At 44.9% G+C, this 27811-nt stretch overlaps 1 protein-coding gene across 2 annotated transcripts in view; it reads right to left on the bottom strand.

The window, feature by feature from the left end:
• CAMK1D (calcium/calmodulin dependent protein kinase ID) overlaps positions 1–27811 on the bottom strand; it is a 377756-nt gene that overhangs the window by 222459 nt on the left and 127486 nt on the right. For both annotated transcript variants that reach the window (XM_074324975.2, XM_074324976.2), the window contains exon 2: positions 12462–12593. In XM_074324975.2, coding sequence (XP_074181076.2) covers positions 12462–12593 — 132 coding nt within the window. The remainder of the gene's footprint in view (positions 1–12461; positions 12594–27811) is intronic.

Below are 27811 nucleotides of genomic sequence, written 5' to 3'. Positions count from 1 at the left end.
CTGACTCTGGGTGGTGAACACACAATGGGATTTATAGATGATGTAATACAGAATTGTACACCTGAAACCTATGTAGCTTTACTAACAATTGTCACCCCAATAAACTTTAATTTAAAGAAAGAAAAGATCAATTTCAACTAGATCTGTACAACAAGATTTTATATAATAAATATAGTAGGTACCATTGGAAAAAAGGTACAATGAAAAAAATCAAATATATTGATATTATGGGTTATTTCATTTTTAAATTATGCTTTATGCAAGTAATGTAATGTAGCTCATTATTGCAAAAGGAAATTAAATGTCCACACTAACTGAACTCTTGAGTACAGAGAATACAGGAGTCTGAAATATATATTCTGAAAAGTCTCATTGCCATCTGTTCACCTAACTCAGCAACAATATTGTGACTATTCAGGCATATTTCTTGCATAAGTAGTTTCTTCAGAACAAAGTTTCATTCAGAAGTTTGTACTATACCGCTTGACACTGTTATCATTATAAAGAAAAAAACAGTCATTCTAAATTATTTTTTCAAGAGGGCTATTATTATTTTGGAAGTTACAATGACTAAATAATAATTAATAATAATAGTAATAGACTTAATAATAACTTAATAGTGATTGTCCCCAAACTGTTGGAATGAGCTATAGCATAATGTCTGCATAAGGAAATACTGTGACACTTAATTAAACAACTATGTTTTGGAAAGTAAAAACTCCTTGCCATAGCCCTCCAGGAAATTATATTAACAAGCAACCTTTTTTTCTGCTTTATTGAGGTATAAGTGGTAGTAAGCTGAGATACTCTTCATGGGTCAAATTTAGCTTACTGACCTATTCCTACAATCTTCTGCAAGGTTTTAAGGAATGAAGCACTCCAAGAAAGAAAGAAAGAAAAAGATGGGAAGGAAGGAGGGAAAGCAAGAGGGTAGGAGGGAGGGAGGGAGAAAAGGAAGGAGAGAGGGGAAAGAAAGGAACTCTGGGCCCAAGAACAAGTCAATCAAAGTTTCCACCATTCTACTGACATTTTTGAAGATAACCTGAGAAAAAGCAGATGGGGAAGTTTCCAGGGCCCACCTACAATGTGTTCTGAATTCAACAGAAAACGGATCCTTTATGCAGTTAAACAGCAAGATGCACCCACAGATGGATTTGCCTCCCAAATTGTGATGTTACACGGGAGCTCGCTGACAGCGGACCCAAGACCTGAGGCACTCACTCCACTAAACGTGGACTCTGCAACCCTCAAGGCCACCCTCCCAGGGGCTGCCTCAAGTGGCTCTGTCCCAGACAGATCCTACCAGGATCAAACAAGCAAACACAACAACACACCAGGCACTCGCAGCTCGGGAATAGGGTTTGGATTTGTGGAAACACAACTCAAGCAAGCCAACTGAACTCCACCCAGGGAAGCATTCATTTTTTTTAAAATGGCTGCATTATCCCTTTGCTCCCCAGCATGGAGACTCACTAGAAAGAATATCTAATCATTGAGTGAAAACTTCTTTCTGTAAATTTACTTTTATACCCAGAAAAACTTACATACTACATGTGTACAAATTTGGCACTGAAGATAATTCCGTATCCTCTTGAACAGGTGGGTTTATTCCATAAATGGTACCTTTCCTCAGTGGTTAACTGCTCAGGGGCTTCCCTGCCCTGGCCACCCTCAGAATGACCCACTGTCCCCCAAACCCACTCTGATGTCCCTGACAGTATGTGAGAAGGCAGCCCTCCCTTTGTTTCTACAAAGGTGCAAAAAGGGCAGAGGATCAAACAGGACCAAGAAAGAACAGGAAGGGCTTGGGTATTCAGCATGCCTCCCTGGTCTGCGGCTGCTCGGGGAGAGTGGAGAATGTCTCCCTGGATTAGGGCCTCTCCCCAGAGTAGCACTTACCATATTCCCACGTTAGTCCACGGTCCATAGCTGGCTTCTTCCTACTGTACCTCTGAGAAGTGGTATCTCCATTCTATTGACAAGAAACTTGCACAAGGACCAATGTCATCAAACACACCTGAAATGGGAATGAGCATTCCCAATGTTTCATCTTTAACACAGACTTTGAGTGAGGCTGGCCTCTGAGCTCCTTTGTGGTGAATCCCACAGAACCGGGGAAATGTGGGGCAGAACACGATAGCAATTACAGCCTACAGCAACACTGCATCCCCAGAAGGCAGGCGGAGGAAAGAACAGCACATCTCATTGAAATCACCAGGGGAATTTGGAAACCAGATTTGCTATCCCATCCTGGAATCTGGCCAACTACCCAGGCAAAGCCTTTACTCCCTGCCACGCATACCAAGGGTCTTGCAAACATGAAGAAGAGTTATTTTCCTGCATTCTCCTGCGGGATGCTGTACAAGAGAGCTAGTGTGGTTATGTGGAAAGAGCTCTAAATTAGGAGGCCAGAAACGTCATTGTGGCTGCACGTCTGCCAAAATTAGCTCTGACCTTGGGCCAATCACTTAACCTCTCTGGACGTGGTTCTTCATCTGGAAGTCAAAAGACTGGACCAAGCTCTGTAAGCGCCTTGTCCTGTTCTAATGCTCTGTGACTAACGTTAGAGATGGCAGGCAGTAGGAGACACAAGGAGAGCAGCAGCTGTCATAGTTTTTTTTCGGCAAGGAAAACGGTCAAACTGACATCTTCTTGCCAACTCTGCAGCTAGACTGGGGAGACAACCGCAGTTCCCTCTCCACTGGGTGAGGCCCGCCACCTACTTCCCTGCTGCTGGCACAGCTTCCTCCACCAGCAGGGCTTCCCAGGCCCCCAGAAAAGGGCACCCCACATGGGGCTGTGTGACTGACTTCTGGGAAGGCAGCTTCTCCCCATCCCCAGTGTCTGACAGGATGTCCTCCGTACACGGAATAACAACACAAATAGCAAACACTTGGAGAACCCACATTGTGTGCCACGCACTGTTCTAAGTGCCATGCATGCATTGGATCTTTAATTCCTACAAATATGTGAGGCAAGTACTAATATCATCCCATGTTCTTGACAATGGAGGCACAGCGTTGAAATAATCTGTCCATGGTCACACAGCTAGTACGGGATGTAGCTGGATGAAAACTTAAGCCAGCGGCTTCTTGGGTCTTCACCAGTGTTGTAGGCCACCTCCCTGACGGCAGGATAAGACAGGCAATTAGGCATTTGTTCTCTCGCCATTAACGGGCACCCCTGCCATGCAGCGGGCTATGGCCTCCAGGAAGACTGACTATGTGGCCCTGTCTTAAAGGGACAGCATGGAAACACAGGGGGGCAAGTCACAATGGGACAAACAGACCTGGGTCTGACTTCCTGCTGTACCTGTAACTGCTTATGTGGCCTCTGGAAATGTCTTACATAAGTCCCAGTTCCTCATCTGTAAAATGTGGATAATGGTATCTACTTCATAGTTTTATTGTAACATTACATAAAACAATGCGTGTAGAAGTCGCAGCTAGTTTCTAAATTAAGACAAAATGAGACTATCCGTATTTAAAATCTCAAAGGATAGATAAAAATTGCTCTAGATTTCCAGGGACTAAGTTGGGACAACAGGCTGACTTCTGATTTTAGAGTTATCAGGCTATTAATTTAATTAATTGACACCTATTTCTATTAATCTATTGATATCGAGTGTCTACTGAAACCTGTTGACATCTATTTCTGATTATTCTTTGGGAATCATAAGATTTCAGATTCCTATCAGTTTATCCTAAAGTGCCCAAAGTTCCAACAGTGGTTTGCTAACAGAAGGGAAGGCTGGGTCCACCCTCAGAGGTGGAGAATAGCTCTGCAAGTGAGAAGCTCCCACTGTCCCCATCACTCACCTAAGCACACTCAGCGCCTCACTTTCTCCTTCCATGAAATGGAGACCACAGTTTCTGTCCTTACCGCTTGCACAGAGATATTCTGAGCTCTTACTTAGCATAGTAGGATGAGAGTGGTAATGCCTAACATTTGCATAATTCCTAACCCTTGAACATTTTAAAGTTAAAAAAGGTTTTTCATATGCCTTATTAACTTATTAAAGTAATTAGCAGGTTTTCACAGCCATGACAGCATATTTACTAAATTAGGCAAAAAGAATTTTTTGCTCTTCAGTGGAAAGACATAAAAAAAAAAATTAAAATGTGTATGTATGTATGTATATGTATATACGTGTATACACACACTGTGTATAATACATGCATATATACATGAATGTAGCATACCAGTTCTGTAGCCTACAACAAGAAACAAAACACCACATCTATCACAGCACTCTATTTGTTTACAAATATCCTTACGTGTGTCTAGGTCCCCAGTGATACCTACCACATGTCTGAATCATACAGTCAACAGTCAACACTATTTTTAAAATATTTATGGGCGGCCGGTTGGCTCAGTGGTTAGAGCGCGCAGTGCTCATAACACCAAGGTCGCCGGTTCAAATCCCACATGGGCCAGTGAGCTGCACCTTCCACAACTAGATTGAAAACAATGACTTGACTTGGAGCTGATGGGACCTAGAAAAACACAGTGCTCCCCAATAAAAATTTAAAAATATATAATCATGAAAGAAAAATGCAAATATCTAAAAGTGGATCCCATTTATCAAATGCCATGCAGCTACTATGTTAGAAATGATCCCTTTGATTGTGCATTTCCTAAAAACTTCAAACCGGTCACCTTAGACTCTGGCCTCACTTTGAGGGGGAAATCAGTTAAACAGCTTTAAAACAGTAACTGTTACACTACCCAAATGATAACCCTGGACTTCAAGTATGTAAAATAAAATTTATTCACCAAATTATATATAATTTAAACTAGATAATGAGTCATAAATACAACTTCACTGAAATCATTTATCTACCCATATAAATAATGCCAAAACCATGTAGAAAGCAGAATCGACACAACCGAGCAGAAAAGAACCTTTGATGTATCTTTCTTTCTTTTCTGTTATTGCCCACCCCAGTGCACCTCAGGCCTCCCTGTGCCTAATCTTGCATGTTGTGTGACCCTCCGATCTAAGTCACTGACTTTCTAGCAGTATCAGACTATAAGATGTAAATATACTTCTATTGAAATCATTTAAGTGCGACTTGTATAAATCATTAGCTAAGTAAATCTGCAGGCGAAGGGGACAACATTTGCCAAGACGTATTGTTAGAAGGATTTAAACCACCAGCTAATCCCCACAAGGGCTGCACTCCCCAAGCACACAGGCAGATTGGACGACAGGGAGTTAGTATATGGAATTAAGCACACAAATAACTGACACTCGTTCTAAAAGTGTGATAAAACACACTGTTTCTTCAACTACCCTAAATATCTGCAGAGACATATATATATATATATAGCATGAAAAGTGGCAGGAACAGCCAGACTAGATTTAAGTCTGCTCTGTTGCCATAGGAGAACCATCTTCCCCTCATGTCTGCCTCCTCTTCTAGAATGCCCCATTGGCTGATGGACCTGCCATCCTGAGTCACCAGTGAGAGCACTGGAAATCAGCGTAGATTTCTTCTTGACTCCAATGCCTCTTTGCTTAGTGCCCAAGCCCAGTGTAACCTCCTTACGATCACTTGATTCCCCCCCACCCCACCCCCCGACCCAACTCATCATTCTCATCACGCCTTTAGTCCAGGACTGGATTCAGGAAACCCACAGAAATCTCAGAAAGCAGACCTCTCAGTCAGAGACAGGAGGGATAGAGGTAAACCCGGTGCCGCGGGATCTCAGAGGGAGGAGCCCACTTAGGCAGGGACAATCAAGGGGGGTATCCTGAAGGAGGGGGCGTCTCCAACTGAGGCTTAGCCTGCTGAAGCAGGAAGGAGAGGGCGGGAGAAGCAGGACCTGACTGTCTGTTCAGGAATCATCTGTTCTTTTCAGGAGAACAAAACTGAAACAAGGGGTGAGGGGTTGGGGGGGGGGGGGGGTGATCACTAGACACCAAGATCACGAAGCAGGGGCTTGTTTGTTTACAAAGGAGTTTGGATTCCACCATTCCACCAAGCAGGTAACTTTGTGCCATTCAGGCGGAGAGGGTTGACATCAGACCTGCATTTAAACTCTCATTTGTGTTGTGTTTTGGAGCAAGGACTGAAGACAGGGAGACGAAAGGTTCCATGAGACCAACACTTAACACACGATTTGGGAAGCAGAAACCAGAGACAGAGACAGGCCCCAGAAGTTCATGGTCATAAGACAGATAAACCCACAGGCCTGCTCAAGCTAGTTTGAACATCCTGTTTTGTAGGAAGGGCTACTACCAATTCTATTTTCCTCCCATTCTTGGAGCTCTGTAAGTAACGCTCAAGCAACTGACAGAACGAATTAAAAAATGCAATAATTCTAAATCTCAAATCAAACCAAAAATGTTCCTGGATTATCTGCTATGGGCAGAGCACCTTGTGAAGACTGCTTGGACGAACCAAATGCATCCTTTCTGGGCTGTAAGGCTGCATTGGCATCAAACCAATTTTGTCTCTTGTATACACACACACAGTTAGAATAAAATAAACACTGACCACCAAACGGGGGTCCAAACGGAGCTAAGTTTACTGTCTGCCGAGGAGGAAGAGGCTCCTTGCTCTGGAGTCAGATCCGCATGGCTCCCAGAAATAGAGAGGTTGAGGTACAGAGCTACAGAGGGGGACGTACACCAAATCAGACAAGGTCCTGTGGACAGGTCTCTGGGAGGACCGCAGGGAAGCGTGCCAGCCCTTCTCTATGATTCCAGGCTTTCCCATTAGGGCCTCATCTGAACAGGTCCAGGATGGGTTGTGGCAACTTTGCAGTGGCCCCGGGGTCCTCCAGTAGACACGCCCACACGTGCAAGGCTGTGACTTCAGTCACACATATAACATGATAATAACCACCACCAAATAAGTGCACCTCTCATCCCGTTTTACTTGAATTGCATGTTTTGTTTTGTTTTGTTTTGTTTTGTTTTGTTTTGTTTTGTTTTGTTTTATTTTGTTGTTTTGTTTTGTTTTGTGAAATGAAAGGAACTTTCAGCAAGGATTCTCCAGGACAGCCAAGGGTTCTAGGATCATAAAATATATACCTGCCTCCCTATTTGTTATCTTATGGCCTTTTGATCGTTACTCTTCACACTTCCTGCCTGCATCCTTGATTCCAAAACTAACTTTTCAAAAAAAAAAAAAAAAAAAAAAAGGTGTCTCTATGTTAGATCGTCATCTTCTGGGCAGAACAGACAGATCCTTAAAAAGCTGTGCTGGGGCCTGAGAAACTCACGTATCAGCTTTACCACTTAGCCATTTTCAGTCATTGGAAAAGTGGTTTTGTTAGCCTTGAATTGATGAATTCCTATTGAAGCGGATGTTTCTCTAACACACACAATAAACTGGCAGTGATTTCAACACATGAACAGGGCCAGCCTGCCATCAGAACAAAGCCGCGGGAGCAGGAGCAAGCCAGATCTAAACGAGTTAGTCTACAGAGAAGACTTCCCAGAAGGCTGTTACTTAATGCAAAACCAGCTGTCCTCTCCTTCGGGTGGGTGCTCAAGCCGCTTTCCCTCAGATTAATCTGCACTGAGAGGAGTGTGTCTGGTCCAAGAGAACCAGAGAACCAAGCTGCGGCAGGAGGGCCCAGGCATCCAGCGTGCTGACTCACTCTCCCTCCAGAGGGCCCAGCCCCATCACACTTTCTACCATTCAGCCTGTCCTTGGCCGTGGCCACAGGGAATGCTGGGCTCTGGCACCAACTGCCCTCAGCAGCCCTGCCCGCTTTCTGATAGTGTGCTTGGTGCCAAGTCGTACTGATTTGACCAACCTCCACATCAGCCTCAAAGAGCCAGGTTCTTGGTCTTGAACCCAGCCAGTGGCTGGTGCCTGCTCCTGCTCCCCACTATGGGACAGTGGGCTCACGTCAGTTCCCCTCTTTGATAATGAAATCCAGCTCCTCTTAGTGGAAACTCTCACCTAAAGGAAACCTGTCTGGGTAGGGGGAGGACGGCGGGGTGGGGGGAGGACGGGGTGGTGGTGGTGGTGATGGTGGTGGTGGTGGTGGTAGTGTGTGTGTGTGCGTCTTTCCACACTCCTAGACACATAAAGAGTAACTTCACCCCTGGGAGGTGAGACCAGGAGACATGGGCCCCAGAGCAGCTGTTCTCAACATGGAGCTGGCTATGTGTTAGAGTCACTGGGGGAGCGTGTGCTTTGTAAGCTTCCAGTTCTACCTCAACTGCTCTAGGATGGGGCCTGGGCATCGGGATGTTCTGAAAAGCATCCCAGGTTATTTTAATGTGCAACCAGGGCTGAGAACCACTGACAGAGAGAAAAGGGCAGTCTCCCTAGTGTACCCAGATGGAGGAGAACACAGAATTTAAAAGCAGTTCCTACCCAGGCCCCCTTCCTGAGCAAGATAATCTCTGCAGCCTACCATGGAACCATTAGAACAGCATGTTGCGTTCTGGTGCCATGTTTCATTCAGAGAGTGCCTCTTTAACCAGCCTCACCCTTGGCTTCCCCAACTATCAAGAAAACAGTACTCCAGATTTCATTCATTTTGCTTCTCTCGTCTCCCATTTTCCAGCTTTCTGCATCTCCTTCTCTATTCATCTCTCACTTAAATGCAGACTGCTTGTATATTTGTCTTTCTCCTTTTCCAAAAATGCTTCATGTATTGCCTTGAAATTAGATTTGTGTAGTGTCTGCCCTCTCAGTAAGCAACAGCACAGAAACGATAAGCTCTATAACGTAGGCAGGGTGTGTAATGCTCATGATGTGCTATTCCCTGATGCACAAAATGCCCTGTGCCTGGGACAGGAGCTAACCACTCCGCGGGGGTAGCTCACGCTGAATCTTACAGATCCCGCCCCCTGGACGCCAAAGTCAGCCAGCAGCTCCCTGTGGCACCGCATGTGCCGCTGTCATGCTCGCCACTTTTTATTCCCTCTGAGTTTCATTTAATATCTACTTATCAAGTAGAAGACTCATTTCGGAACTATTTTCAGAGCAAGTATAAAGACATCCTGAAGGATATATTAGATATATTACTTCACTCCAGTGAAATACACAAATCTCTACCCTGCAATAAATTCAGCACGTATGAGGGCAAGCAGTCTCTCAGATGGGCCTATTTGGATGAAAAATAGCGTGGACATAGACGAATGACCAGGGACTATGGCAGAATTTGGAATAAATCAGGTCTCTTTGGGACCCTGTCTATAATGATTTACTTATGAAAAGCATCAAAGATATTTTTTTATTTGTGTTTCAGAAAACTTTGACATCCAGCAAGCCTCGACCACAGCTGAGTTCCAGACCTTCACAGTCAGAGCTGGTCTTTTCCACATGGTCATCTGCAAGACCCTCAAACTCAGCATGTCTGCATCAGAACTCATCACCGGCCCTCCTGTTCTGTTTGGTGTTTTTTAATCTCAGTTAATGAGATTGTTATCCACCCAGTTATCCAATCAGAAACCTCGTAGTTAGCCTAAAACCCTAACTCCCCTCAACCCTCTTCCCACTCCTTCCAGAGCCCGACATCCCAGAGACACCATATGCACTCGCTCCTATTTGTCTCTTTCATCCCAACCCAGAGCTTCTGTTTTAATGTGTTGCCTCCCAGACTCCTCCAGAGATCTCTCCTGAGTGTTCCACCTATACTGTCTCGCCCCTCCCATCTATCCTTCTAAGTTCTGCCACAATGATCTTTATGAAACAATCCTTATCATGTTGTTCCTCTCATTCAAACCCTTCAATAGCTCCCTACTGTCTACAGGCCAAAGCAGGGTATACAATCCCCCACAATCCAACTTCTCCAACCTCCGGTCTCCTTTGTCTCACCTTCAACCCTAGACCCCAGTCCCATGGTTCCCTGCACACAAGCCAGCCTTCCACCTCCTTACGTCTGCTGTGCGCTGTTCCTTCTGGTTGAATTTCCCTCTGCCTGTCTGCCCCCAGCAAAATACTCTCATTGTCTGGGTCCACCTGCTCCACAAAACCTTTTCTCACGCCTCACCCCAAAGAAAAATCTGGGCAGCCTTGCCCTAGAGCCCCTGGTCAGGCTTCTCTCACAAGATCTACGCGTCACGATTTAGTCAAACAACTGTGAGCTCCTGGAGGGCAAGAACGGCATCTTCTCTTTTCAATCTAAGTGCCTAAAAGTGCTACCTGATGCATAGGAATAGATATTACGTGTTTCCCGAAAATAAGACCTAACCAGAAAATAAGCCCGAGCATGATTTTTCAGGAGGACGTCCTCTGAACATAAGCCCTAATGCGTCTTTTGGAGCAAAAATAAATATAAGACCCGGTCTTATTTTCAGGGAAACACGGTAGTTAAACGAATGAATGTTTCAATGACGGCATTTGAACCGTGGTTCCAAAACTATTTTCTTTACAACTCAGATATTTTGCTTTTGGCTACTTATGATGTGGAGCTGCCTTTTATTCCAGTTCGAAGTCATTTGCAGAGGCCAAAAAAAATAAATCAGTACAGGAGGTAGATCCCGTTCTTATCCCCTGAGAAATCATTTCTTTGTTCTTTATTCCTGAACGAAGGGTCACGCTTCAAGGCATTCCAGCAGCTGATAACATGAAACTAATATCAAGATGAGTTATTCCCAGGCCCTGGCCCTCCCTGCTTTAAGTGCCCTCTCCTTGAACATGAGGATTATCTGCGTGAGGCACAGAGTGGAGACACTAATTAAAGCAGAATGACCATGACATAAACCAAGATGGCGTATGAAGTCTGCATCCCTGCCCGCTGCCCACGGAGATGGAAAAATACACTGAGAATAAAAACTGACTTCCCAGGCTTCGTAGCTTCTAAGCCCATGAGGGAGTCACATTAAAAATGAAGGCAGTATTCTCAGTTCAGCAGTGGGCAGCCCTGTGCCCCCGGCAGAACCTCTAGAAGGCTCTGGGCCCACCCAGAATTCCATCTAAAATGGCGAGCATCTGCAACGTGGCTAGAACTTAACACCCAGTAAATGCCCTCTCCTCCAAGTGCTGATTTCATATTGGAAAGTGAGTGATTTAAACAAATGTTTCATTAACATACTGTTTTCCTGCTTGATGCTAATCGAGTAATTTGTTTTCCGTAGTTCTCATCCATCGAGTCATTTCATGCAACCCTCCACAGGACAATGTGAAACTCTTTGGGTCCCTAACAGGCACTCCAGGGAACATAGAAACCATCCAAACAACCAAACAAACAAGCAAAAACCCTTCCACTGAAGAGCTATACAGGCCCATTTGTTCTGGAACACACATCACATATGCTGCAGAACAGGACGCACTCTCCCAACCCCCTCAGAGGGGCTGGATTTGTACTGCTGGTAGCAAAGAGTCGCTCAGTGGTCACTGTGGGTCCCCGAGACGGAAGTGGGAGGGGTGGGATGTTCAGGAACAATGTGGGGGTGTAACATTCTGTTTTGAGGCCCTACAAGGCTTGGTCCCGTTCTGTTTTGCTTATCTGGACAGGACTCTCGGTCTGCATTGGTTCCAAACCCCAAAAATTTCAAGGATATTTCTAACATCTTTTATTAATAGAAGCTCTTAAAAATTACATAGCAGTGCTCAGACGTCCTCCAGACTGGCAAAAGCAGGTACCATATAAGGATTTGTTCCCCCAAACCTTGTGAGACACAGGGGGATGGCCTGACCGTGATGGCCACCACATCAATGAGAGGTCATTTTGGGGGGGCTCCAGCCACATCAGAATGGTTCTGTGAATGCCATTATGCCGCAGGTGAGATTGTTATTTAGTTCTATCACACATGGGGAGCAAAAACAAAACTCAATGAAGAGGTGAAGCATTTAAACAGTGGATTCTATGAAACCTGCTGGGTGCCAGATGCTATGTGTGTGGTAGAATGGGAGACCCACCCAGAGTGTGGAAATGACACTGGTGCGGTTGGCATTCCAGGCCCTGCCAGATATGAGCTGCAATGCATTGGACAAGTGACTTTAATCTCTGAGCTTCATCTCCTTATCATAAAGCAACAACAACAACAATAATACTAGTAGCAGTGGCAGCTAGCCTTTATCGAGCACCTACTATGTAGCAGGTGCAGCTGCAAGTGCCTTACAAACACTTGTTAAGCACCATCTCACTTAATCCTGAGACCACATGTAGGGAGACAGTATTAACTGCAGTTTATGGAGAGGCTCAGAGCTCAGTAACCGGCCAAGGCCACCCAGCTAGAGTGAATGTCAAGGTCTCAGTTCAAAACCACATCCACTTGCCTGCTGCGACCTCTGGAAAGAATAACAACCTCAGAGACTGCTGTGAATGTTACCAGACATGATTCACGGAGGTGAAAAGTGCTCTAAACTCAGGCCCTGAGTGTCAGTCCCATGAACACAGCCCACCGGCTCCCTGCTTGCCAGCCATCCCCTCGCCCTCCCTGACCTCTGGGAGGCCAGTGCGCAGCCTTGTCCCTCCCTGGGATTAGGGGCCCAGTAATTCCAAGGCTGTTGGGGGAGGAGGCTGTCCCTCCTGGCACTTACTTTCTCAGAACGGCTATCTCATTCTCGATGCTGCTTTCCTTGCCCTTCAGCGCCTTCTTAGGGATGCACTTCACTGCAAACAGCTTTCCAGTTGCCTTCTCCTCGGCTAAGACCACTTCAGAAAATGCCCCGCTGTGAACAAAGAGGGAGAAAGGGAAGCGGTTTAGATTCAGGCGTCTGGGGTTCCACATGGCTCCTCCAATCCCTCCACCGAAGTCTGAGCAGTGATGACCCCCTGCATGATGGTTACGCTCTCAACCAAACGTCTCTATGCAAAGAAGTAGACACACACAAATGTGCCTCATGCAAAGGGCACGTGGATGTCCGCGTGGGGTTGGCTGCTTCCCAGGCCACCTGCCACCCTGTGCAACACCAATGTAGACGTCACTTGGGACCAAACGGGGAGGCTTCCAGAACGGTTCCCACAGAGAACGATCGGGTCTGTCTGAAGCTGTCAGCATCCACACCCCCAAGCAGAGGAGAAAGTCACAGGAAAATTTCTAGATTCCTCACAGGCCCGTTCATCTCAAGAAAACTTCAGAGCACTTCACAAACATTTAATTAATTCTCGCAAATAGGTGAGGATGTAATTAAAGTGTGTGTTGGTGCAACACGTGGTATTGACATGGGGTTAATTGGTAGGGGCATGGAAGTCTTCAATAGCAGTTTGTTTCTTTTTTAAACCAAACCAACAAAAACACACATGGTGCCCTATGTGGGGGAGACTTTCCTGCCTGGAAATACAAATTTAACTCTGTAAGGGCAGAGCCACAACCTGAGACTGTAACCAGGATGTTAGGGGCCAGAAAGCCCATTTCTCCCTGTGGCCAAGGAGCCCCAAAGCCAGTCAGTGGCCACCTCGTCCCCTCTCCCTGCGACCTCCTGTACTTGCCAGCAGGAAGGGCCTGGGTGCCACACTTGGGCAGGGGGAGGGACAGCTCCCCAGTTGGGGGACTTCCTGAAGTGTCACTGGGAAGCTCTGATTCCATACATCACTGTGATGAATGTGGTGCAGGTTTTCTGGATTTGTATTTCATAATTGCTCTTCTGACTGGTTCCGTGAGAGGCACGTGGTACTGTGAGGGGAGAACCCTACTTGGCCGACAATTTGTGGATTTGGGCAGAAGACCTGTGCTCTCACATTGTCCATTTGGTTCTCTTGTGGAATGCCTATGTCCCTCCCTCAGGTTTATACAATCACATACAGACCCTGACGGCAGAGACTGCTCTCATGGAAGTTAATGTTCCAACAGGAACGCAGTCCCAAGCACTCCGTTCATTGCAGTGAATTCCTCTCACTAAGTGGAGTGAATGCCTCTCGCTGGAAAGGATTTTAAAAATATATTTTTGTCTTCCTTTGGTCCATGACAGATGCATATCTTTGCCAGATGGGGGAGGTGAGGGAGAGTAAAGTTGTTCTCCTTCCCAGGAATCTCTGTGATGTTGACTGAAGAATGAAGACCCCAGGGCAGTACTGGGATGACACTGGTCCTCCTAGTGGTTTCTTTTGATGCAGGAGGGGTTGTCTCTCATTGTAAGTGTGTAGAAGCCACATTTAGTGCCTCTCTGAAGAATAAAGAGTTGCTCCTGAAAGTAGAGCAATAGAGAACAACTCAGTGGATTGTGCTTTTCCTTGGCCCACGAGCACAGATTCCCGTTACCGGGATCTGGAGCGGACAGTGGAGGAGCCTGTTTTTGTTTCAGAGCCTTGGGGATGTTCGGTCCCTAGCCCAAGTGTGGAGCCCTCCGAGGTCCTGTAATTGCACTGTGCTGGGCGGATGCTGGCTGCTGGCTGGGAGCTTGCCTCACAGGCACAGAAGGTGACAAAGATGGGATGGGACCCTGCCTGTGGGGGGCCACCTGCTTCCTCATTGAGCCAAACACTATTCACTTGCCTTCTTCAAGCTCTCCAAAGACAAAGCTCTGGTCTTCTCAGGGGTATGACATTAGCATAAATTATTATTGTTCTTGCAATAAATAGAAATCACTTCACGATACCTCCCTGTTCAAGGAAAGCTAATTAAAAACATCAAAAGCAGAAACTCATGAATAGTTTGGGCACTTTCAGTGTAATTACACAACAAAGTGACGTGTGTGTCTGTGTGTCTGTGTGTCTGTGTGTCTGTGTGTGTGGGTAAGGAGAAGGGAGGGGAGAAAGAGAGGGAGACGGATGCAGGCTGGGAGGGGACTGATGGCAGGAAAAAAGACAGAAAGACAAATGATCCAATAGTTCAAAAGCCTTCAGACAACCCAAGGAGATAAATTCCTAGGAACACAAGCAGGGACAGAGAGTTACAAAGTTTTTAAAGTACAAAGAGGTCACAGCAGGTTGCACTGTGTCATTTATGAAATACACGCACCACGCATGTAAAACTCAATGCTAGACGAAACTGCACTCACATCTTGAAATGGCTGTCAGTGGATGGCTGCTCCGGTCTGGTCCCCAAGCCCCCTGTTCTCAGATATCTGGCTTCTCCCCCACCACCACCTGGCTGGAGTCAGGAGGACAGCACCCCCCAGCGGGGTGTCTGCCAACTGCTCCATCCAAAGGCTCCTTCCAACCGCCCATCCTATTGGTCTTCCCTGTGGCATCTGAGGGTCTCGGCCTCCTTCCTAAAACTCCCTTCTTCTTGGCTCTACAACGTAGATTTTTCCTTCCTCTTTTACATCCACTGTCTCTCCGTGTCCACTGGCTCCTCTCCCTCCTGTCTCATGGCAGTGATTGCCAAAGTTTCCTCCTCAGCCCTCCTTTCAACCTATTGTCCACCCTCCCTGGAAAATCTGTTGCTTCCGGTTTTGGTTTCCACCACCTAGCTCCTCGTGGCTCTCTAACCTTTATCAAAATTTTAATCTCTCTCATGTGCAAATCTCATCTTTCCAGCTGCCTGTGAGGGCTTTCTGAGCTGAATCTCCTGACCAGCCTCTCAAGAACACCATAACCAAAGTAAAAAACAGTATCTTCGTCCAAAAACTTCTCTCCTCTGTTCTCTCTGATCCAGTAACAGAGCCTAAAAGCCTGTTTCCCTCCCCTCTCCCTCTCATTTCCATCAAGTATACTCAGGTCTTCTGCTAAAAAGACTCTCAAATGCCCATCTATTCCATCTCTACACCACCGTTCTGGTTCTAGGTCCAGTTACTTCACTCTGGACTGCTTCCAGGGCTCTCTCCTGACCCCTTGACCCCCAGTTAGCCCACCTCCCACCTGCTATCTTCTACCTGCTACTGGAATTCCTTCTCTAAAGCAAAGATCTGATTATGTCACTACCCTACTTAAAACTTTGAGGTGTCCCCTCTACGCAGAATAAAGTTTGAACTCCTTTGCAAGTTACCCATGGCATTCAAAACTCTTCCCAACCTGGCCCCAATTTTGCAGGCTCATCTGCCTCTGGAGCCACCCTCCCCAACACAAACACGTGCCACCACACACATCTCCACCCAACTAGGGCAGTCAGCTGACAGTTTCCCTAACAGGCCCGTGTCACACCACTGGCTTTGGTTCAAATCCTGCCCCTGCCCCAACACCACCACCTCCTCCATGAATGCCATTCCTTTTTCTTTCTGTTTGGCACAGTTCCATTTATATGTTAAAGGGGCCCGCTGGTCTATTTCCTTCTCTTTGAAGGCTTTCTCAACTGTCTCCCAGTCAGACAAAATGAGGCCCTCCTTCTGAGGCTCACACACTTGGCTTACATCTATGTGACCCCCACTTACATATGCCACTGTGATCTTTTACGGGGGTGCCTGGTATGACAGCGGGAACCCTAAATCATTCTTTTCCGAATCTCCAATCCTAACAACACTTGCATCAACTGGTACCCAAAGCAGTTCTGACGATCACCATTACTTGGGGTCTCCTCTGATTCTCCATCTAGCCTTCTACATTCACCCCTGGCTATATAGATCCATAAAATAAACAACAGTGGCCCTCCCTTGTCTGGTTTCATTTGCTGCGGTTCCATTTACTCACAATCGTCCCACTGGATGGTCAGCCTGTGGGATATCAGTTTTGACTGATAAAAATATTAAACTTGTGGATCTATGACATGACATTTCTCCCTAAAAACCTTCATCCTCCTGAAAGAAGTAAAATTTGGTAGGAAAGAGGACAGGTCAGATTTTTATATAGACTTTAGAAAATACATAATCATAAAAGGAATAAAATTCCAGGGTTTTGAAAATTGTATGTTTTCAAGTTGTGACATGATATTTGATTTTTAAAGTAAACTATTATTCTATTTTTAAAAACACACCAAGTTTCCATCTAAATTAAATCTCCGTAATAAATTACTGAAAAGGTCAAACAAAAAGTTATTCTTGAAATGCTAAATATTTTTGGCTCCTGAAGATAAGCTGTACAAATTATAGAAGTTGAATCCTTCCCCTTTTTCTTCCACATTTCAAAGAAAATCAAATCATCACCTGGAAGGCAGCATACTCTGACTGCAAGCCAGGTACCCAGGGGGGAATAGTCTTTTGAGAGCTAAATTTCCAAGACTCGAGGAAAATGGGCACATTTTCTACTTGACTAAAGAATGTTAAACATCTACTTTTTCTTTTTTTAACTTCATACGTGATGGCTCTGGGGGGGGAAAAAGTTATCCTGTTTTGCTTTATCTAGTCAGTTTTAGAACAGAACCCTGGCATTGTACTGGCAGGCCATCCATGCCCACCCTGAGACTAGGTAACTGCTCGGTCCTCTCTGAGTGAAATGATCCCGCTCCAAATGACCAGTGGGAGGACAAAGAAAAGAAGTGGGGCTACGCTCTGGGAATTCCTTTTATTTCCTAGTTCCTTGAGTAAGTGGTACAAAATCCATGTGCTATGGCTAAAAACAGACATTAAAGAGTTTTAGAACTAAAAACAGACATCTACTTTCCAGTTCCTAAAAAATTCCTAGAGTTACTCACCTCACCCAGAGCTGCTGCTGTACATTGCGATCCGAACTCAGAGTTAAGCCAAGCCCAGGGATATGCAAGCGAGCCCACCTACTCATTATCACTTATTGTCATAAAAAGCAAAAACAAGAATCTATGGATTGTGCTTTCCCAATTTCTCATGATCTTTAACCTGAAGTTGTTAAGAAAAATGTATTTAAGACAAGTAGTGCATGGGCTGGCTCCTCTAAGCACACATAATTTAAAAATAATTCATTTATCATACAAGAGCAATTTAATCTCGAAATGGACAAACTTTTAGCCTCCGACAACCTACTTTGACATGTACATTTCAGGTGCTCCAAAATGTCCAGCCAACTGAACTGGCAAAATCTTAAAAAGACACCCATGATTTTCAACAAGAATCAGGAATTCCAGCGCTATCTTTTTGATTCACGATGGTACACTTAGCCAATTGCTCAGTAAAATTATATCCATCCCAAATTAGACCAAGAAATAATCAGAGGGTGCTGAAATGATCTGCCCTGTTAACTATTACTAGATCGTTGCCTTTTTGAGCTTTTCAGTCATTCTACATACAAATCAGGTTGATTGTCTTATTAATTTTATTAACAGCCTGCCTCTAGCCTATCACCTTTACTGCACCATGCAATGGGGCTGACAAACATAACCCCCAGTTCTCGGACCATTAATTAAAATGTTCCTTTCTACTAAGCATCCTATTTTCCCCAGTGTCAGGCCAGGCCACTAATAAAGGCTGGTGGAAAAACCTTAATGAGTGAAAAATGAAGTTGGTGATATATGGCTTTAGACAATAAAGAAACGGACAGATGTCTTTTAGACCTATTGTTCCAGAGAGAATCAATTCTTAAAATAGGAGAGCCTGTCCGCTAACCTTAGCAATAGTCTTACGGACCCCAGAGAATCCAAACAGACAATAGCAATAGTGGATTCAAAGCGTCTCCATGTCTAAGCAACCCTCCAGGCAGACATTGGGTGATTTTAGAAGTGGCAACAACTCTTCCTTGTAGAATTTCCAGCTTAAAATCTTTACTAATTCACATACCATTAATGACATCTTGTAGTGCTAATTCAGCCCACTGACCTAAAGAAAGCCATACCCAATCTGAAAAATAATGCTCTGCCAAGCGAACAAAGCAAAAAGAAAAGTCTTGTTTTCACATCTTTCAAGAACAAATAAGAGTGCATGAAAATTGGTATCCCATTTAAATATAACATTTATTCATTTGAGTGTGTCTTCTAAAAACCCTCTACTTGGAAATCACATAGTAAGCCATATGTTCGTTCATGCGAAGGCTCGAGCTAAAAGTTTTAAAATTTCATTTCTTAAAAATAACCTGTAACTCAGGCTCTTATTAATTTGAACCCATATCTCACCAACCAGTTCAAATTATAGACATATCCTCAATTTTAGTAAGCTATGCATTGGGACAGAGAGTCCTACTAAAAATAGCTATTCTTTGTCACTCAAAAAATCAAATGCTCTTTTTCAACTGGTAAATTCCACAATAACTAGCAACCTTGCATAAAAGCTTCAAGAATCATGACGAGATGTTCTTAAATAGTCATATGATTAGCCTGATTTTTGCGCAGATAATTCTCATTCCGAGTACATCCCTGCATCTAAAGCCACTGGGACAGGTTCGGCTTATAACAATGCTTGTCACATAGGAAGGCTTCAAAACACCAGCACAGCCATTGCATGTGACATCTTTGGTTTCTTAAGATTTTTCCGTGGCACTGAATCTTTACTGTTAATTGCTTCACTGATCCAAATGCAGAAGACAAATAAATTCCAAATGAATGCATACTGCCACATTTTAAAGAACACACTTCATTTACCAACACAACTTTTCCCCCTTCACTTCCCTGAAAGGGCCCCATATTTTATCTCTGCTCTTCTCCATTCACTTGTGAAAGGTTGATTTGGAACCTCAGTGAGTCAGTCCATTTTTCATAGCACACCGACACGGAGCATTATAATAAAAGCCTGGTTTTTGGAGGTGGTGGCAAGATAAAAGATTCGGTTCTCCTGGGATTACAAAGTCTCCTTGCAGCCCCAGCTAAAAGGCAAGTTACACTAAAAGGCACATCAAGTGTCCATGTGGGTCATACGAGCATTTGTTGTGAGGCTATATTTTATGTGGATGGTAGAGGTAATGACTTAGGTGAAATTGGCAATCCCCGTGCATTCTCCAGGTTTCTGCACTGACTGTGTTGAACTTCTAGGTCAGGGGTGTCCAAACTGTGGCCCACAGGCCAACTGTGGCCTGCAATCCATTGTTAATTGGCCCACAGCAAATTCCAAAAATATATTTAGTTTACTTAAATAAACCAGGTGAGGCAATACGTACTTCACCTCAAGTGAGTGGCCCAGCTGTTTGTGTATTTTACCGCATATGGCCCTTGATGAAAAACGTTGAAAAAAGTTTGGACACCCCTGTTCTAGGTGGTATTTCCCATATGCGGTCTTCACAGATTTGCTGTTTGATGAAGATTCTCCCTTCATGGGTGGCTCGTAAGAATGACACTCCGCTTTCTCACTCCCACCCCTTATGGCAGGGAAACCAGACCGAGCAAATGCTCATGTCCCCTTCTTCTATGACTGATGAAGACCCAGTGTCCTCCTAATGCCAAATCTACAGCCTTTGGAAGGGCTGATGGACATCGTCCATGGTGGGCAAACAGCTGGGTGGATATTTATGCTTAACCGCAGCTGGGCATCCCTCAGCGGCCACACCAACTGCCAGGAGCCTCTGCAGGGCTCTCATTTTAAGCACTTTTTTCGTTTAAATTTTTTATTGGGTAACAATGTGTTCTTTCCAGGACCCACCAGCTCCAAGTCAAGTCGCTGTCCTTCAATCTAATTATGGAGGGCGCAGCTCAGCTCCAAGTCCAGTCACAGTTTTCAATCTTCCGTGTTTCCCCGAAAGTAAGACCTAACCAGAAAATAAGCCCTAGCATGATTTTTCAGGATGACGTCCCCTGAACATAAGCCCTAATGTGTCTTTTGGAGCAAGAATTAATATAAGACCTGGTCTTATTTTGGGGGAAACACGGTAGTTGTAGAAGGCGCAGCTCACTGGCCCACGCGGGGATTGAACTGGCAACCTTGTTATTAAGAGTATTCGCTTGCTTAACCAACTGAGCTAACCAGCTGCCCCTTAAGCACTCTTTTAAGCTTATTCTAATTCTCGTTCAAGGCAGCTATAGCAACAGGTAACTTGAAAGAAAATGCTTTTAAGCTCCATAAAAACTAAACTCACACATCAATGTACCCTTTAATTAGTCTCTCAAGCTCTCTCATAAAAAAAGTCATTATTGGTACAATAATCCCTACATTAAAGGGACACTTAGCTGTATCTACTTAGAGAAAACAGAAGAGCTATCACAATCTGGTAAAAAAAAAATTTTTAAATCAATGGAAGTTTGAAATAGCAAGACATTGGAAATATCCTAAATATGCATCAACTTGACTGATTACGTTAATTACAATCTGAAAATGCAATGGATAACTATGCAGCCATTTGATATAATTCAGTAGATTTATGTGTGCGAATATGGAATTATCCCCAAAATATATTGTTACGTGAAAAAATAAAGGTGCAGAGCAAAGTGCCTATAGTGTTGCCACTTGCATCTCACACACACACACACACACACACACACACACACACACACAGTCTCTGCAAAAACAAATAAGAAGCAAGTAACACTGTTGCCACCAGAGAGAAGCCTGAGAATGAGGCTGGCTGGGAGACTTAATTTTTACCCATTTTACTATATACTTGCACTGTTTTTTGCATTAAAAGCTATTTAATGAAGTGGGGGAAATTTTAGGAAAAGAGAGAGAGAGAATAATCATCCATGCAAAATGACCATCTAGCTAATTAAGGCCTTGTATTAAATGTTCCAGCTGGATGAAGCAACTAGCTATACACCCTATTGATCAACTGTCATTCAGATTCCCATTACACACCCAGCTCACCCGTGTACTGTCTGGAAACCCATCCAAATAGGACTGGTGTGGACTAGTGGCCCAGCCCTCTCAGCTTCACCAATAAGGAAATTCAAAAGCTTTTGGAAGAAAACCTTTTCTTCATAGAGATCACTTATAAATAACACCATGGAAAGAAATCATTCATGGAGAAGTGGGAACTTGAAATGGATGAGTATGTCAACAGACAAAAACAACAGGGAATGCAGAAGGAAGTCAAGAAAGATAAGCTGACAAAAGCAGAACCCGTTCCAGAACCAAGCCCTGTCTGAATAGGGGTCTGACATACACGGAGCGGCGTGTAGGAGAGCGGCAATGCTTTATTACGCAGAGCACAATGCTGAGAACATGGTGTGTGTGTGTGTGTGTGTGAGAGAGAGAGAGAGAGAGAGAGAGAGAGAGAGACTATGAAACACCCTTTATACTCACAACACTGTAGCGTCCTGTGGCAGACAGAATAATGAGCCCCTAAACATATTCTTGTCCCAATTCCCGGACATTCCCGGAAGCTGTGAATATTTGTTTACATGGCAAAAGGGCCTTCGAGGCTGTGATTAGGTTAAGGGTCATACTATTGGGAGAGTATCCTGGATTATTCAGGTGGGCCCAAAGTAACCACGAGGGTACTTATGAGAGGGAGGCAGGAGGGCCAGAGTCAGAGAGGACATGGGACCCCAGAAGCAGTGGTCAGCGGGATGCCATTGCTGGAGGGGGACCATGTGCTCAGGAAGGCAGACAGCCTCTAGATGCTTGAAGAGGCAAAGAACGAACAGGTTCTCCCTGGAGCCTCAGAAGGAACACTGCCCTGCAGACATCCTGATTTTGGCCCAGTCAGAGCCGCTTGTGGACTTCTGACCAGAGCCATAAGATACTAAGTCTGTGCTGCCTCAATCTACCAAGTGTGTGGTAATTGTTACCGCAACAAGAACCAACCAACACAAACCTGTATTATGAGTATTTGTCCCTAGCTTACAGATGAGGAAATTGACCTCATCAAGGTTCAAGAACTTGTCCAACTCTCAAAGCCAGTGCCTGGAGGTGCTGGATCCAAACCCAGATGTGAGGGGTTGGGGCAATGCTGCCCCAGGAGGAGTAGCTGGGGGTCCCACTGGAGCTGCAGTGCACACCAGATGCAAGACTGTCCCTTAGTGCCGCAGGCAGTAAGAAGGGATGAGGTTGTGAACAAATGAGATAAATGAACACAGCTGGTTACTACGAGTGATTCTAATCTGATCAAATGTACCATGGGTAATTCCTTGTGTTCTTCTACAGGTAAGTGTGCTTCCTGCCAAAGTGATACAGCTTTGCCATGCTGGAAGTTCACTTACAGCAAATGTTTTTCCTTCTTACACTATGGAGTGATACAAAAGACACTTTCTGTATTTGCACCTTGAAAATTCCCTTCTTTCTACGTTAGTGTTTGCTTCATAACTGACTGAGTCAGTCACCCGATGCTAACCAGATGGAATACCTTGCACGTCTTTTCATCATTGAGCTGCACTCTGGACACTTTCATACATAAGGCTGTAGATAGAAGTTGGTCAAGATGCAACTATTCTGCGCTCCTTCTATGTAGAGAAAAATATTCCTTTGCCCAGGAAGGCAGGTTATTGGCAAACAATGAAGCTTCCTTGCCCTAGATAACAGCACTACCTTCACCATCATCTATACTGCTTATTAAAGCCTATTAGAAGCTTATTTACAAAATATTTGCCAAGCATTTGCTAATTCTACCAATAACCCTGGCATGATCACATTATTCCCATTTTACAACTGAGAAAACGGAAATTCAAAGAGGTTCAAACTTCGTTAACAAGGTAATCAGCTGACACTGTAATCTAAGTTTGACGCCCAAGTCATGCCTTTCCATTTTTAAATGCCACCACCTCTCCAGGTGCACTTAGGTCCATAATTCAGGAAGAAGAAGAAGAGTGGGTGAGCTGCATAGGTGTTTCACACTGTGTTTCCCCCTTCCTCCCCCACAAAAAAAAAACTGTTCATGTCACTGGCAATCTGGGAGAAATTCACAGAAACTTTCTTACCCAGAGAACCCGTGAATGGAGGCCCCATAACCTGGGCTCCCCCCTCAGTTTCTGACAGCGCCTGCCCACTTCAAACCCAAGGGCTGAAGGCAGAAGGTTCTCTTCCCTCCTCCTTCCAGAACCCACCTCCTCCGTTAAAGGAGAATGGAAGAATTTTTAATGTGGACTTTCTGTTCGTGTTCCTAAGCCACTCCTTACATGGCACTCCAAACGGGCCCCCTCCTTATTGCCTTTATAGCTTAAAACTCTACATATAACTTTCACTGTTTTCAACTGTAGAAAACGTCAGTAGACTCAAGACTGACCCTTCTGCTGCCCCATCTGCTAATTCCTTCTCTTTCTAAACTGCCCACACATCTCATTATTCATTTCCTGATTAACAGGCGATGTGACCTTCGAGAGCAACTGCAAGTTCTCCCATGTCCTACTGCATAATCACACACACACTGTCTCAGCTGGAAGGGAAGGAGTGGTCCCTGGGCCCTAGTGTCCTGACGTGAGGTAAAGCTTTACTCCTCATCCAAATCATATACACACAACCGACTAATCAATGTGTTGTGAAGTGCTGATTACAACATTATTTCTGGGCAAAAATAAGAGTAAGTCTGCCTGGGGCTGCCTATAAACAAAGTCCAGGGGCATGGGGATACCATCCGCTGGCTTCTTCCCCCCATGACTTCACCATCACAGAGACAGAAATGAATGCAGGGCCTCTGCCAGCCCTCCCCAGTCTCCAGAGACAGGAATAATGACCTGAGTGCTCTGAGCTCCACAGAGCCCCCCCCCCGCTACACACGTACACACACACACACACACACACGCACGCACGCACGCACGCACAGGCTCTGGACTTCTCTCAACCTGGCAGAGAAATGCATTGTGGGCTCAGCTACACATCTGTCTCTCCCGGTGCAAGGCAGCGTGCATCCGTGAGAAACTCTGAGCTTCTCCCCTGACTCTGCAGTATTCAGGGACAGGACACTCTGAGATTTAGGAAAGTTAAAGCAGAGTGAAACCCCAATACAGTGAGACTCCCCAAGGTAGAGTAATCTGAGGAGTTCCAAAAGGCTTGCCTGCCCAAAACATCTCCCCACATTGGCCCCTTAAGATGCTTGAGCCACTTGTTTGGGTTCAGAGACATGCCTATAGACATCCCCTCTGAAACCCAAGTGTAACTCTCAGGAGTATGCCACGTGGTAAGTCCTGAATGACACTGGAAACGATCCACAGTGTAAACCTCAGTTAGAGCTGGCCCTGCGATGATGAACTGTACACCCAAAGAAACCTGAACTACAAGTTGTCACAGACCCCTCTCCGTGCACATTCGCTTTGCACCGCTTCCTGGAGGTGGTGAGGGACAGTGAGTGGCACACGTCCTTGGCCTTGCTGCTGCCTCAGTGCACGCGCCACACATCTGTCAGCAAAGGAGCAGGGAGCACTCTTCCATGGGGGCCCTGAGGACACAGACGTGAAGGGAACAGACCTTCTGACCCAGGGAGCTCCCCAGTGGTGACGAGAGAGGGAAACTATAAACAAATACCATGGGTGCCGAAAACATGTCTACAAGTGGACACTTTGGTCAACGTTGCTCAAGCAGTAGTTCACCATTATCAGAAGTGTCTGGACGCTGATGGTAACCACTTTGAGCACCTCTCGTAACTGCAGGAGTCAAACGTGACTTGTATTCATCTTCTGTTATCGGTATATATTGAGTATTACAATTTTAATACAGTTTTCCTTTCTTAAAATGTGTATACATTTTTTGGCTCCATCTGTATGTGTGTCAGGGGTTGGTAAGAACTAGAAACAAGGAAACACAGGGAGAAGGGGACAGGCATGTACACTCATAGGCGGGTGGCCGAGGTTGGCCTCTTTGCTGAGAAAGGAGTGGAACAAGGAAGAAAGCCATGAGCATGTCTGGGAGACTTTTTCAGGAGGAAACAAACGGTTACAAATGAAAGGCCTTGGGGTACGTGAGGGCTCTGGCTTGGTAGGAGAGGAGCAGGGCGCCGGAGTACCCCCAGCACACGGGGTCCAGGAAATCCAGATAGAGAGAGAGCTAAGGCCTGCGGCCATGGCTAAGGTTTGGTGGCGTTTTGTTGTTTCTGAAACCCGTTGGTTGTAGGACAATATTTTCTTCTGTGTGAGAGCTAAGGAAAAGCATGAAAAGTCAAGCCCAGCATTGGCTGCACAAACGCCATCATTCTAGCTAAAATAACTAATCACTCTCATGCTCCCTGAAAAGTAGAATTGACACTATTTAGCCAAAGTTCCTCACGAAGCATACGAGACTTACGGGGGGACCACTTTGTAAGTTACATAAATGCCAACTGCTATACTGTACACCTGAATTAATACTGAAAGACAACTGTAACTGAAACAAAGAGAAGTCCTCATGAAGTAGGAAGGGGGCCTTGTGTTCTTCCCTGAACCATCCCAAGAAGCTGCTGAGACTCAGCCTCTGTTTGCCTCAGTTTTGTCACCTGCAAGGTGGAGATGAAGCTCCGCCTTTTGACTCCAGTAGGAGGTGCAGAGGTGAGAGCTCCAGGCCTGCTCTCAGACCCCACATGAGCACAGGCTCGAACCCTAGCATCGGCCAGCTCCGACTCCCGCACTGTCACACGCATGTCTTGGGTGCTGGCTGCGTTTGATTCTGCATCTCATCACGAACCTGCCGACACCGAGCCACTGGCCTGCACTCCTCAGGCCCTGCCTGGAAGTGGCACTTCACCCTCATAGTGGCAGAAGTCATTTCAGTGACAAAAGAAGGTTACGGAAGTTTATCTAAACCACACACACACGTAACACTAAAATGATTTAACTTTGTTTCGTTTGCCACATTTTTTAATGCTTCTGAAAAGTACGCTTAAACATAGAAACTGGATCCACAGATTGTTTTCACAGTTAAGTCAGATCTACCTCACAAGCAGCAGGAAGCAAAATGAACTCGTTTTCTCTAGTCACTGCTGCCTTCCGTTCTCCTCCAGGAACAAGTCACTATGTATCAACCCTCATAAATGACAGGACTGCAGAACCAAACAGATGGGCTGTCAGTCCCCAGGATGCTTCAGTGCTGGCACCTTTCCCAGGGATAAATATCAGGGACAATTATAATGACTTTGTTTATTTGCTTGATTTTTAAACAAAAACACTAGTCCAGGTCTCCCTTCCAAGTGTGCACCGCCACTGGCTGGCTGAGCCTTTTTCATTCTATAAACTTCTCCTTATTCGAACAGAAAAGATCAAAGTGTAAATTTTAAAAAGGAAAAGATGAGAACACATGTCACGTCACTGTTAATCAGCAGAATGTCTGATACAGCATCCAAGCAAATGATATTTAGTAATTGAGTTCCAATACCTTAGCTGTGCTATAATAATATATGAAGTCTGACAATTAAGTTTGCGAACTTGTTGCAACGATGCTGCTAAGCTTTTTTGATATCAGAGGGATTATTCATCATGAATTTGTACCAACTGGACAAACAGTTAACCAAGTTTACTATTTGGAAGTGCTGAAAAGGCTGCATGGAAAAGTTAGACGACCTGAACTTTTTGCCAACAATTCATGGCTCTTGCATCACAACAATGCACCAGCTCACACAGCACTGTCTGTGAGGGAGTTTTTAGCCAGGAAACAAATAACTGTATTGAAACACCCTCCCTACTCACCTGATCTGGCCCCCAATGACTTCTTTCTTTACTCAAAAGTAAAGGAAATATTGAAGGGAAGATGGTTTGATGACATTCAGGACATCAAAATACGATGACAGCTCTGATGGCCATTCCAGAAAAAGAGTTCCAAAACTGCTTTGCAGGGTGGACTAGGTGCTGGCATCAGTGCATAGCTTCCCAAGGGGAGTACTTCGAAGGTGACATTAGTGATATTCAGCAATGAGATATGTAGCACTTTTTCTAGGATGACTTTGCAAACTTAATTGTCAGACCTTGTAGAAAACATGGGATCTTTAAAGATGTTGCTTAAATTTCCAAGTAAAAAATACAATTAAAACGTTGGAAACATTTCACGAGAAAAGAATTAGAAGGTATGTGTATGTTACCTCCATAAGCAAGACACAAAACCCCAGAATAATATTGGAAAAGAGAAAATACTCAAGTCTTACAAATACAACATTGGGCATAGCAAAAGATACTGTAAGCAAAGTAAAATTGGGAAAAGCATACGCTGGGGTGGAGGTGGACGAATCATTGTAACCCATAAGACAAAGAGATAATATCCTGTGACACTAAGGGCTTCCCGCTAAGGCTGCCACACGCACAACTTTAGGGGCACTGTTCACAGAAGCCATGCCCAGCAGAGATGCTGTCATCCTGCAAATCGATGTGGGCAAGATAAAAGCACGCAATTCACAGACTGGCCAATGAACATAGTAACCG

Source organism: Rhinolophus sinicus, chromosome 1 (assembly GCF_057876585.1).
Source record: "Rhinolophus sinicus isolate RSI-liver-muscle chromosome 1, RSI-T2T, whole genome shotgun sequence".
NCBI classification, from domain to species: Eukaryota; Metazoa; Chordata; class Mammalia; order Chiroptera; family Rhinolophidae; genus Rhinolophus; species Rhinolophus sinicus.
Note: the sequence above shows the minus strand (reverse complement) of the source record. Positions and strands in the feature narration are given on the sequence as shown.